The sequence below is a fragment of the Excalfactoria chinensis genome, chromosome 5, assembly GCF_039878825.1.
Source record: "Excalfactoria chinensis isolate bCotChi1 chromosome 5, bCotChi1.hap2, whole genome shotgun sequence".
Classification (NCBI taxonomy): Eukaryota; Metazoa; Chordata; class Aves; order Galliformes; family Phasianidae; genus Excalfactoria; species Excalfactoria chinensis.
In genome coordinates this window covers 38,588,745-38,601,857 of record NC_092829.1, presented here as the reverse complement: position 1 = coordinate 38,601,857, position 13,113 = coordinate 38,588,745, and the positions used below count along the sequence as shown (strand labels likewise).

The 13,113-nt window shown below is 39.8% G+C and overlaps 1 protein-coding gene across 7 annotated transcripts in view; it reads left to right on the top strand.

Annotated features, from left to right (window-relative positions):
- TUB (TUB bipartite transcription factor) overlaps positions 1-12,530 on the top strand; it is a 116,187-nt gene extending 103,657 nt beyond the window's left edge. For all 7 annotated transcript variants that reach the window (XM_072338585.1, XM_072338580.1, XM_072338581.1 and 4 more), the window contains 8 exons: positions 1,545-1,616; positions 2,468-2,589; positions 3,464-3,655; positions 4,216-4,328; positions 5,393-5,507; positions 10,054-10,152; positions 10,583-10,754; positions 11,391-12,530. In XM_072338585.1, the coding sequence (XP_072194686.1) occupies positions 1,545-1,616; positions 2,468-2,589; positions 3,464-3,655; positions 4,216-4,328; positions 5,393-5,507; positions 10,054-10,152; positions 10,583-10,754; positions 11,391-11,524 (1,019 nt within the window). In that variant the 3' untranslated portion in view covers positions 11,525-12,530. The remainder of the gene's footprint in view (positions 1-1,544; positions 1,617-2,467; positions 2,590-3,463; positions 3,656-4,215; positions 4,329-5,392; positions 5,508-10,053; positions 10,153-10,582; positions 10,755-11,390) is intronic.
- Positions 12,531-13,113: the final 583 nt, after the last annotated feature.

The following is a 13,113-nucleotide window of genomic DNA, read 5'->3' as shown; positions in this document are numbered from 1 at the left end:
TTGCAAGAAAATGCCAAATGTTTTATTTGATTTCTCCATCTGTTGGAAGTTGCCATAGCTAGAATCATTTACTTCCTGAAGGAAATATTTGTCCTTTTAATTTCAGAAGTCTTTATATGTATAGGTCCTTGCTGGCAAATGAGTCACTAGGACAGAGACAGACTTCTCTAAGTTTCACCACTCAATAATTAACATCCAGTCTTCACATTTATCAGTTTCCCGTGTGTCTCTGTAAGGACTTGGAATGAACAATTTGATCTTAGTTCTTTTCACGTAAAGTTACAGCTCTTTTGAAATTTAGAGAAGGAATAGGTTTGATTTCTGGATTCAGGAACAACACGGGAGCTCTTTGAAGCAGTCATTCCTACAGGTCTTCAGCGCAGGCTTTTCCATTCCCCACCAACATTCTGCATCAATGTAGAAGCAAACTATCTATGTCTGTGTATAATAACATATAGAAGCATGGCTTTTCTACACGGATGCCAGCTGAAGAGATGGATTGCTTCTCCTAACCAACCATGCATATTTTACTAGAACATTGGTTGTCATCATTAACAACTAATGTTGGTAATTAATGTGCATGATTAATAATGAGTGAATTCTGCAGGCTTTAAAAATACAAGTTGACCCATGAATTCAGGCTCCCCTGCATAACCAGGTCCTGTTGAGACTTTCTGCTGTCATGCTGGGTGCTGTATGTCCATACTGGGGCAACTGAAGAAGTGGATTATGAGACCGCTCATGGTGCAGCTGAACGAGATACAAGAATTGCAGTATGCTTCTGCTTCATTTTTATTCACTCTTACTGCTTTGGTGTTGTTTTATTGTCAGGTATTCATCTGATGTCAAAAGCTATTTTAAAGGGCATGAATTGAAGTTACTGGAAAGAGCAATAACATAAATGATATTTAAGAGCTTTTTGATGTCTATTTTCCTCATTCATTTCCAAAACTCGAAGTGAAGCAAACCATTACTGGTACAGACTCTGGTATTTATATTTTTATGGTAGTTTGGTCTTTGCTTATTGCAGACCATGCTCATACTCCAGAGACTAAGTTGCCTGAAAATCTCCATGTGTACCTGTGGAAGTTCAGATGCACCATTTAAATAGCATGAGATCGATAATGCACAGACAGTGGGCGCAGGGTTTTAGGTAGGATTTGGGCCATCCAAATACTAGTCTGAATACTTCTTTTTGAATGTTACTGAATAAATATTAGTATAGAATCTGTGCTTATGACTTGTGGGGGTCAGAATTAAGCCAAAAACTTACCATGAAGGGCATGTCATTCACAGAAGTGTTTATGATATAACGTTTTAGCATGGACGATGCTTTCTAAAGCTTGAGCTCTATGAATCAGGGCTGTATGGCTTTATTCTAAATCCCCAAAAAGTGAAAATTGGTGTAGTGAGTGGAAAGTGAATTTGGTTGTGCAGAAAGACATGTTTTAGCTGTGTGTGGTAACCCTTTAGTCCTGTGAAGAATGCTGTTGACAAGTTATTTGACTTTGCAGAATTATTCCCATAGATGTTTTCTTTCCCAGATCCCCATGCAAATACATCCTGGTCCTCTTCCACTTCCCAGTCCAGTCTTGTCGCCCTGGATCATGCTCCTGGTAAGTGCAGAAAGAAAAAAGTTAATTATGCCCACGCTGTTTAGCTCTGGAAAGCGAGTTTAATTTATCCTTCTGAATCAGGGTTAACAATAGCAGAGATTCTGGACCAGATGGTTGTTGGTTTATTTTGTTTCATGATTTTGGGGAGGTTGGGGGGAGAGAGCAGATGAGAAATACCGCATAGTCTGCTTCTGATACGTGAAACTTGAGTACTGGGTGGCTTCGTCTGAAAAACTAGACCTGGCAAATATCCCATTGTTGGATACTTTCTGCTGCCAATTCCTGTTTGATGTTCAAAGTTTTGCTCCCCTTTGAACTGTCTGAGGCTTTGAATTCTTTTAAAGTCAGATTTTTAAGCGCTCCAAGGCTGTACCTTTGGCCTTTTTTACATGAAATCAATATGCATAAGAACATTTCCTTAATGTGTTTTTTTTCTTCTCAGTGTAAGAAAGATCAGCTTTTCATCGGCTCTCATAGGAACTGTAACAGTGTACTGTGGAAGTGTTCATGTTTTAATTGTTAAGGTTTCCAAATGGCCGTGATAGGTTGTCTACTCAGTCATGTTGTGTTTGAAGTAACCTTGTTGGGGTTAAGGTTTAAATTTAATTCCTCACCATGTATTTTTCTCTGTGGAAAGAAACCATGCTATTTAATTCCTACCTCATTTGCTGAAATGTTTTGGTTTCTCCACGCGGATGCTGTCTTACCACTCATTTGCATGGTGCCTCACATAATGAAGCTCCTTACACACACATTCCTTCTTTCACGTGTAAGCGTAAGAGTGCAAGAGCATAAGAAACGATGTTTTATATCAAGTATTGGTATATCATAATGCACTGCTTTCTCCTCAGGCATTTCAAGCAGCATGAATTTTGATGAGGAAGAGGATGAGGAAGATGCAGACAGCTCTAGCTCTTCCCAGCTAAATAGTAACACCCGGCCTGGTTCTGCCACAAGCAAGAAATCCAGTAAGGTAAGTAAGGGGTCAGTGCTGAAGAAGGAGCACGTACTGTACAGTACAAAACAAAGTCAGGATAGGCCCATTTTTATTTTGTTTTCATTATGTACTACAGCATCTCTGAGCTAATTTGCTGTGAAGGCTCTCAGTTCACAGAAGTAATGAAAGTAATGACTTGGAGCAAAGAATAGCAAATATTATCTAAACTTGAGTGAAGAGAAAGGTAAACAGTAAATATTTACCTTTCTGCCTCTTGTGGGATCTCAGAAGGATCTTTTGTTTCTGTTGTCTTTTTTTTCAGCATTTTTCCACTCTGCTCTTGTTGCTGCTGTCTGATGATAAGTCAAGGCTTCAGGGTGTTCAGATATTCCAAATCACCAGCTCTTGTTAAGCCAGTTGATGATGGCTCACTCCTTTGTGTACTACAACTGATTTCTCGTCCCTTTTAGAGTTTTCTCTACCTTAAACTATCTGTCAATCATCCAGTATCTTCTTCTGAGAACACTGTTGTCCTTGGGTATGAACCTTTTCAAAAGAGAAACGTTTTGAGATGGGAAAGTATGAGCCAGAGTTTGATTTCGTAACGTTACCACACTCTGATCGTGCAGCTGCCAGATCTTCTTTGCCAGATGTGTCCGTAGTCTGCATGCTCAGCATCTTCAGGTCAGAACTGCTCTGTGGGCCTTTGGTAGGCAAGAGCTCAAACAGCTGAATAGGGATATGTCCTTAGTTTGATAAGTTGCCTTGGAGGCCTCTGTGGAACTAGAATGGAGGAAAGTGTATGTCCCTTTTGTTTTGTGTGTTGTTTTTTTGAGTGTTAGCAAATGTCATTCCTTTATATTTAGACCTTGGTATCTCAAGGAAACCTAAGTTTTGCTTGCTGTTTCAGGAAGTGGCCTCAGCCCCCAGTCCTTCCACAAATGAGCCTCTCATAGACATTGATGACCTGGAGGAATTTGCTGTAAGACCTGCTCCACAGGGTGCCACCGTCAAATGCAGGATCACAAGAGACAAAAAAGGAATGGATCGAGGGATGTACCCCACCTATTACCTCCACTTGGAAAGGGAGCATGGTAAAAAGGTCATAAAATAACTCGAATAGCATAACAGTTGTGCCTGAATAGTAAAAAAATAAAATGAACGATCTGAAGAAGTCTTACAAGGAAAATGTAATCTTGTATTTTATATGCCTAATCACTGAGATCTGCCCTAATCCTTCAAAAACAGAACAACAATATCACTTAATTCTGCTTGTCTTTTTCCATGTCTAATCTTTGGCTTGAAATAATCTATGCATGGCACCTTTTTGTGAGAGCAATGGGGGCTTTCTCCATTCCATGGCCTGAAAAAAATCTATTTTCAATTCCAGCAGAAGAGATAACACAGCCTAGAATTAAACATTTAACAAAATAGATTGGATTTAATTATTTAAACCATAAATAATAGACTGAGTGGTTGAGAAGTCACTTTTCTGTCCTGATTTTTATCTAGTTTTTGCTGTCCCAGGAGACCTTCTTTTACTTTGCTTACCATGCTTGAAGACGGAAAAATTGCCTATGGTTTCCTTATATCAAAGCAGAACCTGGTGTGCTGTAACCCATTTGGCATTCTAAAATATGATGTTTTTTTTGCACTGCTTAGGTGTTTCTGTTAGCTGGAAGGAAACGAAAGAAGAGCAAAACCTCTAATTACCTCATCTCCATAGACCCAACTGACCTGTCTCGAGGTGGAGAGAGTTTTATTGGAAAACTGAGGTAAAGACTGAAGCATCTCAGAATAATTTTTTAAAAAATATAGTTGGTATAAAATTAGGAGGCCTTTAATCTGTGTGACTTCATACTTGGAGGTTTGGATACATCAGATGATGAAGGTACTGCAGTTTAGCAGTATCCAAGACACGGTTTCAAAATGTCTCAAGTATTTATGAAATCACATTTGATTAATAGTCAGCAGACTGAGGCTCTTAGGTTAGGTTCTCAAGGGTTATGGGCATCTGAAGATGCAGACACAGCTTATCTTAATGAAATCTGTAGAAGTGCATGAGCAGATTGTGTCTACCCACTACTGATATAAACACTTTGGAAGTTCTGTCTCTTAGCTAATCTGAAAATCTCTTGGATTTTGCCCGTTTCTTGAGATCCTGATTAGAGTTATTAGCATGTAGTGGACTCTACTCACAACCACTTGCTTCTTTTCTGTCTGTCATCTCATCATACATCCATCTGTTGTTGATACATGTGTGGTGCCTCCCAATGTGTCTTTAGGTTGTCTGTGCCTGAGGAAAGGGACTGTACTACTAATTGCTGTTTGCCTGTGTGGATCTCAGGACTTCATGTGCTACTGCAGTGCAAACACAGAATGAGGATAACGCAGTGTTAGTGTGCTCTAAGTTGTTTTCTGCAGTCTTTGATATAATTTCCATTGAAGTATCTTATTTGTCACCTTATGAAAATCACTTTCTGTAGTCCAACAGAGTTGTAGTCAGATGAGAAAGCCAATGATATTTTAGATGGTAAGCATACTGTAGAGAAGTAAAACAGTCAGACAAGATAGCCCCAACCCCACTCAGATGTTTCTTAATTGTCTTCTTGAATTTACTGGCTTATGAGATGCCATGAGAAGTCTTCAGACAGGGACATTTACTGTGCCCTGCTCTACCTTTACATTTTTGTTATGGCCTTTAATCAGTTGGGATTAGAGTTAACTATTTGTACTTGATATTCTTTGTCCTTCCTTTGGAGCTACAATGCAGTAAAGGATAGATATCTGAGGCAGTGTTATTGACAAATGGTGATTGGATTTTCCATTTTTTTGATAGATCAAATCTTATGGGAACTAAGTTTACAGTTTATGACAATGGAGTAAATCCAATGAAAACAACATCAAGCCTGGAGGCGAGTGTCCTGCGTCAGGAGCTAGCTGCTATTTGTTATGTAAGTACTGCTCACAGGCAAAATATGCAAGAAAGGGCAGTTCAGTTTCTGAAACAGCACACTGAATTTCCTTCTCACTTAAGGTTATATCAACCAACATTTATGCTTTTGCACAGTGAAACATCTGATCTTCAATAGAGAAACCAGGAAATTCAGTGGAAAGTAAGAGTTTAAAAATATATATTGTGCACAGAACCAGGTTGCCCAGTCCTCACTTTTGGTCAAAAGCTGTTAGAGGTTTGACATAACCTTCTTGAAGGGGTAGGATGCTTCACAGCCTGCAGACATCATCTGAGAGAGCCTCCAGAATTGGGAGGAGCTGCACACGTTGTATTTCTGTACCAGGGCCTGATCATTTCTAATGACATGTTAGAGGAGAGGGCCCCTGTGATGCGAAACACAGGTAGATGGATAGCAGTGGCTAGTAAAAGCTATTAAACTTCTTAATAGGAAGACAAAATGAATTCTGAAATGCAACTGAACAAGAAACCAGCCTGCTAGAGGAGACTAAAATACTGTCTGTTAGGGCCAATGCAGATGGTTGAGACTTGAAGCACAGTTGTTGTTTTAGAATGATTGCTGGATGACTGTTACAATGGGAGTATTCTTTCTGTCCAGAAATCTCTGAGCCCGAAGAACTCTTCCAGTCAGAACTGGTATGTGCAGTTCTACAGAAAGTTTTCTCTCTTCCAAGATCAATAACTGACAAAAATACCCAAGAACACTTTTTCTGAGAAGTTCTGTCCAGCTCTAATCAGGAGTGCTTGGAGCTCTTTCAGTGTGAAATCCAGCTGTCACAGCATATCCCCATATATGCACAGAATGTGTTTCTGGAAAGATTACCTTTAGGATGTGGGAAGCAGTATGGGGAGCCTGGAAGCTTTCAGCAGGAAAGGAAAAGGAAAGCAAAGAGCAATCCAGTTAGCAGGATTTAACATCGGAGACCAGGATTTGATGTGAGTTTATATCATCAACTGAAGGCTCAGAAAGAACCTAGAGTAAATTGCATTTTTAATAAAGGTAGCTGTACTGGTTTACATAGGAGAGCGTTCACTGGATCCAGTTAACTGATCGTTTGGTGCAAACTGGAAATACAAAGAGAAAACAGTAACAGTTCAAAAAAGGTTATGCATTGAAAAGTTAAGACACTGCTTGTAAAAGTGAATAACACTGATGTTTGAACCACTAATGTTACCAAATAAACAACTGCGCTGCAGCCAGTAGAAGTATTTCAAAGTGCAGAGCAGATGTTGGAAAGAACAAAACCATGGCTTCTGTTGAGAGAATGTGGCTAACACTAAAGCTGTTTTTATATACCTGTTTTCGGATCAGCAGTATAAACCTTGTATGTTTGTATAAGAAGATGACTCATTCCACTTGATGTCAGGGAGAGAGGCAGAAGGCTTGCAGGTGTGCTGTGGCCAGAGGACAGAAGGAAATCTGAATGATGTTTCATTAATAGATAGGTTTGCTAAGATAAGATTACTGTTCCTGGCTGCAGCAGAACCAGTGTTAAAAATGCTGTAAAGAGCACTCCTGAAACACCCTTGTCCCAAAGTATTCTTTTAATTCCTGCCTTGAGATTATTTCTGCAGCAAAAGCTCTAATAAGCAACAGGTTGAAAGCACCACTATGCAATTTGCTATCTTTCAGCTCATCCAATCAAGTACCCACCTGGAGAGCAAGCTGTACCTTCTTCCACCAACTTACTGTGCCTGACCTGCTGATGATTCAGATCTCTAGTTTATACAGTCAGAAAGTGTTGATGCATCTGTTGTTAATTGTGGGATAAAGGTGCTGAGAGCTCTCATTGTTCTTCTTTTAGAGTTTAGGTGGAAGAAGAATGTGTATGGCTGCTGGAAGTGAGCTTGGGTGTTGTGGGAAGACTTAGAGGGATGCTGTTAATCACTGTAGCCAGAAAATTTGTGTGGCCAAGCACAATTGGAGTTGAAGTACGCTGGTACTGTGAATGGCAACAAAAAGGGCTTTTCTAAATATGATAACAGCAAAAGGAGGACCAGAAATAACATTACTTGGTTACTTTATGAGGATGATCACTTCACCATCAGAAGGTGGATGGCCCCCTGCCCAGGGTAACAATCACAGCCCCAGGTTCCAGAGTTCAGGGCGCATTTGGACAGCTCTCTCGGACACAGAGTTTGAACTTCGGGTGGAGGCAGGAGCTGAACTTAATGATCCTTACAGGTCCCTTCCAACTTGGAATTCCATGATTGTGGAGCTCATCTCAGGACGTTTCAAGTAATACTTAATAAAGTTAGTGCGAGAATGGAATTTTATCAAGTGCTGAGCCGTATTTACTCTTCTTGATGAATGCAGGCTGGGATATTAATAAACCTAGAGCAGCACCTAATGGCTGACTGCAGAATTGCTTGGCAAAATTATCAAGAAGCAGGGAGGTGTAACTGTACTGTCTGTAGCAGTATATTCTGCTGCAGATATCCTCAGCATCTCACAATTCAGATTCTGCAGGCAGGGAGCTCAGCTGATCCTACAAGGTATAGCTTTACTTTAAATAAAGCAGTAATAAAACTGAGTCTTTCTGCTCAAACTGTGATCGCTTGCTTTGTGCTCAGATGTGGTGGGTTTTGTAGTTCTGGGCTTTCTCTGGAATGAATCTGCAGAATATAGGAAGGACAAGGTACATTGGTGTAAATCAAGTGCAGAGAGTGAAGTTGCTGAAGGCATATTTGGGGTGACTAAATTGTCACCCCAAATTCACAGGGTTCCTTTGTTCCCCTGTGAATGGCATTCGTAGTCTTGAATGTATATGTGATGTAGTAGAGCTGTGGAATAGCAGAGAAGCAGGCAAGGGAAAAGGGCAAGGGGAAGTAATTGTGTTTGGATGCAAAGTATATTGGAAAGGTTTGCTCTTTCTTGAAGCTCCTCTTTTGTCCCTGCTGTTTTCTTCGTATGTTGTACGCTTGTAAGATTTTAATTCTGTACCTTGAGTTTAGCAAAACTTTGCCAAGAAATCTTTGATGTAATTGCTGACTGATAGAGCGTGAGAATAGAAACTGTTCCCTCAACATTTGGCAGAGATGCTGATTTTTAGCATTTAAGTAAGTGAAAATCCAAAGAGTATGGCCGTATTGTTTCAGAGTGACAGTGCTTCTTGTTGGGAGGAGAGTGATTCAGCACTGTTATTTAATTTTACCTTGAATGATGTCTTCAACCAGTCAGCTTCTAAATGAATTGTGCATAGCATAATGCAGCTTATTGAGCAGTAAAGCTTGTAAGGCGTTGCAGAGAAGACCAATATTGTCAGTATCTAGCGGCAAGTAAGCATAAGCGTGAATCTTAGATGTATTCTGTTCTGCTGAATCTCTCATCCTGCATAAAAAAATCTGCTGACAGCCTTTTTAGTTTGAGTTTTGTCGCTGTACAAAATCAAGCAGATGCCTCCAGCTAAACTAAACATTGGTTTACTTTTCCAAGGGCTGTGATAAAAGTGACTGGAGAAAAGAGGTTCCATCTTTCCAATTAATGTATATAGTCAGGGAGATATATAGATATACCTGGATTGTTTCAAGAGTAATCATTAAAACGCCTCTGAAGAATTTTCTTTGTGTGTATTAAAAACTTCAGTGAGTTGTTTAGGATCTCCAGATGGTTTGCTGAGGTAACCAAAGGGATTTCAAAGGTCTGATGGATGGAGAAACGTGTTCCATACAATTAAATGTTGCACAGACCTCCACACACGGGAAAGGTGAAAGGGAAAATTTCCATGTGACACCCCTGACACCTCCCTCTCCACCCCCCAAAAAATACCACAAAGTAGGGGACAGACTGGGTCTTTCAGAGGTATCGCTATTTCATGTGGTTGTGTTTTGAGAGGATAGTAAGAGTACTGGATGCTTTCGTGCAAAGCTGGTCAGAAACGCATCCAATCACACCCACTCACTGGAGGAACTTGTATTTCCTGTTGGCGCCCATGTTATTTCTTTAATTTCTCTGCTTTCACAGCTCCAAATTTTGCATTCATGCTAATGTGTTGTGTTGGTTTTGGTTTGGTTTTTTTTTTTCACCATACTCATTTCTAAGCATAACGTATCCGAAGACTTTGAAAACCACAGCACTGGCAACAGATGCTCTTACTGGCACCTTCTTCTTGTTTGCTCTTGTGCTGACTCTGGAATAAATGGAGTCCCATGTATTTAATTTGGTCTCCCATCACAATGTGTAACTGCATTTTATGTTTTCTAAATTATATCTACTTTGTTTTCAGTTTTAGCAGTATCCAAACAATCTGGTTCATCCATATCCTTATTTAACAAAGGGGTGTATACTTTTTAAATTGCACTAAGGTTGCTGGTGCCCAGTGGAAACCTGTCTGCTTCTATTTTTCCTGTTGTCAGGCTTCTCAGGCAAAGCTAGAATGTTTGGCATGCCAGTAAAGGTGGGAGCTCAAGATGTTTATTGAATGGACCGACTTCAGGTCCATGGGCTGCTGCTCTACTGTCCCTCTGTTGAAGAAACGGGCTTTAAAAATACAGGATATGATGAACTCTTTTCTAATTATTTTTAGGAAACAAATGTCCTGGGGTTTAAAGGACCTCGCAAGATGAGTGTGATCATACCAGGAATGAATATGGACCATGAAAGAGTTTCCATCAGACCAAGAAATGTAAGTCATAGCATCAGTCAGTCATAAAAAGCTACTTGAATTCTCCTTTGGTGAGTGTTTTTTGGGTTGTTCTTTTTGTCGCTTCTAGGGATTTAGATGCTAAACAAGTATTCAAACAGATGAATAACAATGGGATGCGTGACTTGTTCTGTGACTCATAGCAGCACTGCAAATAACAGTGTATTTTGGTAACAAAAGATACAGCTAGCCTTTTCCAAGGTGTGGAAAGAACTTGAGGGCACAGTCTCATTAAGATACTCAGAAAATGAATGAAATCTCTATTTCATTCTATGATGCTATGCTGAGAATTGAGACTGACAGTTAAGTCTTTGGGACTGATTAATGAAGGTGCATGGTTTTTTTTTTGCATGAATATATTTCTTCATCTTGTGAGACTGTTAAACTGAAGTGTTCATCATGGTGTGTGCAGGAACATGAGACACTGCTTGCAAGATGGCAGAACAAAAACACAGAGAGCGTCATTGAGCTGCATAACAAAACTCCCGTCTGGAACGATGACACCCAGTCCTATGTTTTAAATTTCCATGGTCGAGTCACACAGGCCTCAGTGAAAAACTTCCAAATAATTCATGATAATGATCGTAAGTATCACCTTATCTGTAACGTGTAGAAACAGTACTGCATACCCAAGCTGACAGTGATTCTACCCTTACTGTTACCTGAGCAAGTTTAGTTTAGTTGCTTGGGTCCAACTCGCTGCTCCTCTGCCTCATTCTTCAGACAGAGGACAAAGAGTATAAAAAGGAAAAAATACTGAGGATTTTTTGAGTATGATACAATAGAGACATGACAACATCTAGATCGCAATCATACGTTTTCTTCTGCCTTTATCCTTACTTGTCTACTTGTCTGTAGTTAAGTAGGAATAGAATTAATTCATTCTTGACACATGTGAAACTCAGCACATGTAATGCACTTGAGTATTTTATGGAGAAACAGTTTTCCTTCTGTATTTGCAAAAAAAACCCCAAATCTGTAATGTTTTCTAACAAGCCTCACAATCCTTATCACTTAGATATTCCTCACTCAGCCTATCCTTGCTTTTCTCCTTGTGATATCACCATGCCCACTCATGAGTTAAGTGTTGTCCAGTTTGATATGGGAGCAAGTTTGTGTTTTGTTCAGCTGGGCCAGAGGAGGATGTTGCATGTATGCTTCTTTAATGAGAGCTGCAAGCAAAAATAATGTTTTGTCGCTTCTTGTGGCCTTTCTTGCAGCTGACTATATAGTGATGCAGTTTGGCCGCGTGGCTGAGGACGTGTTCACCATGGACTACAACTACCCGATGTGCGCTCTACAAGCCTTTGCTATTGCCCTTTCAAGCTTTGACAGCAAGCTGGCTTGTGAGTAAAGGGGCATGGGAGAGCATCCTCTCAGAGGAATCGGTTTGCCATATGATTCCCAATTCCTGCCGGTGTCACTAATGGTCCATGCTAAGGTCAGGGAGAATGCAGTTGTGGAGGACCGCTGGATTGCTGGAGAGAAATTTAAAGGAAACCTTCTAAAAATTCAGGACATTCAGGAAATAATGCTTTCCTTTTTTATTTTTATTTTTTTCTTTTTCTGTCATGTTTTTTGTTTTCTGGAAGTGGCATTGAGTTTGTGTAAATAGAAGTTCTATCTCACGTCCTTGATTATGCTCTGGAGATGTGCCATGATATACTGTACCGTGGCTCCGGTAGCACCATTATAACGGTGTGTCTTTTTTTAAATCCAGCAAGTGCGCTCTCAACAAATTCCTTTTTACATTTTAAGAATTATTCCAAGGCTGCAATCGTACCTCAAGGTTGCATTTCCTCCATCGAATAATCAGAACTTCATCCAACATGAAAGAAAGATCACACACACAAAAAAAAACAAAAAGCACTTTTTTGAAGTTGCAAGGATCTCGTGTAGCTTACGGCCAAGTCTGAGGGTTGAAAACCTATCTGGACCGAACTTGATGCATCACTATAGTACATGTAGAGAAGGGCATGATGAATTTTAATCACAGTAGGAGGAAAAGGAGAAGTAGAAAGCACAAAATAATGTTGCACAAGTCACTTGAATTCTAAGCTGTCTTTCTGTTTTAACACCTATATGCTTTTTAATTTGTTTCAAATGAAAATGTGTGGGGGAGCACAGAAAAGGGAAGGCTCTAGATGCCAAGGAAACGTAGCGTATGCTGAGTTTGGCATGTTGCGTGTTGGGAATTTATAGCCTTGTATCTCTGTGGTGATTCAAACGTGTTTTGTATGGAGTGATACAAACGGTTGGGTAAAGGCTCTCTGCAGAGAATCTTCTTATTTGAAGCAGGCTGTGTAAAGCTGAGGAAGGTAAATGGAAATGTTTTATTAAATTTGTCTGGCCTTTTGCGATTTCACTATTTGTTGACTGCGTTTTTTGAACTTCCAGCAACAACCGCTTTTCCTATTTATTTCCCACTGTAAGAACGCCTGAAACCAGTTGAAAATGGTGTATGTTGTTCTGTGATGTAAACGTGGCAGCGACTGAGCTAAATCCTTCTAGGGAAATCTGCTGTATGCTGCATACAAATCAGACGTTGGAAGGACACCAAATAGCTTTAATAGTGTGAGGTTTTTGTCTCATTATTTTTTCTGATTTGAATGGGATATACAAACAAATAACATTTCAAAACACAAGCAAAGAACAAGCTTCTCTTCTTTCCCAAATGTCTCAGAAGCCAAGAGCTGCAACTGAAAGCACAGCATAAAGCACCTTTAAGAAAAAAAGAATCTTTTTGCCATTGTTCCATATAATGTAATTGACAGTGACACACGAAGTAACAGAATCTATATGTTGTTCACCAGAAAGGTACTGAAATGTGAGTGAAGAGCAGAAGTTGGTTGTATTTTATACTGTGCGTACTCAGATCCACCTTTCTACTCTTTACAGACTCGTGTTGCACAACCAAAGATTACATAAGGAGAAAATGAGATC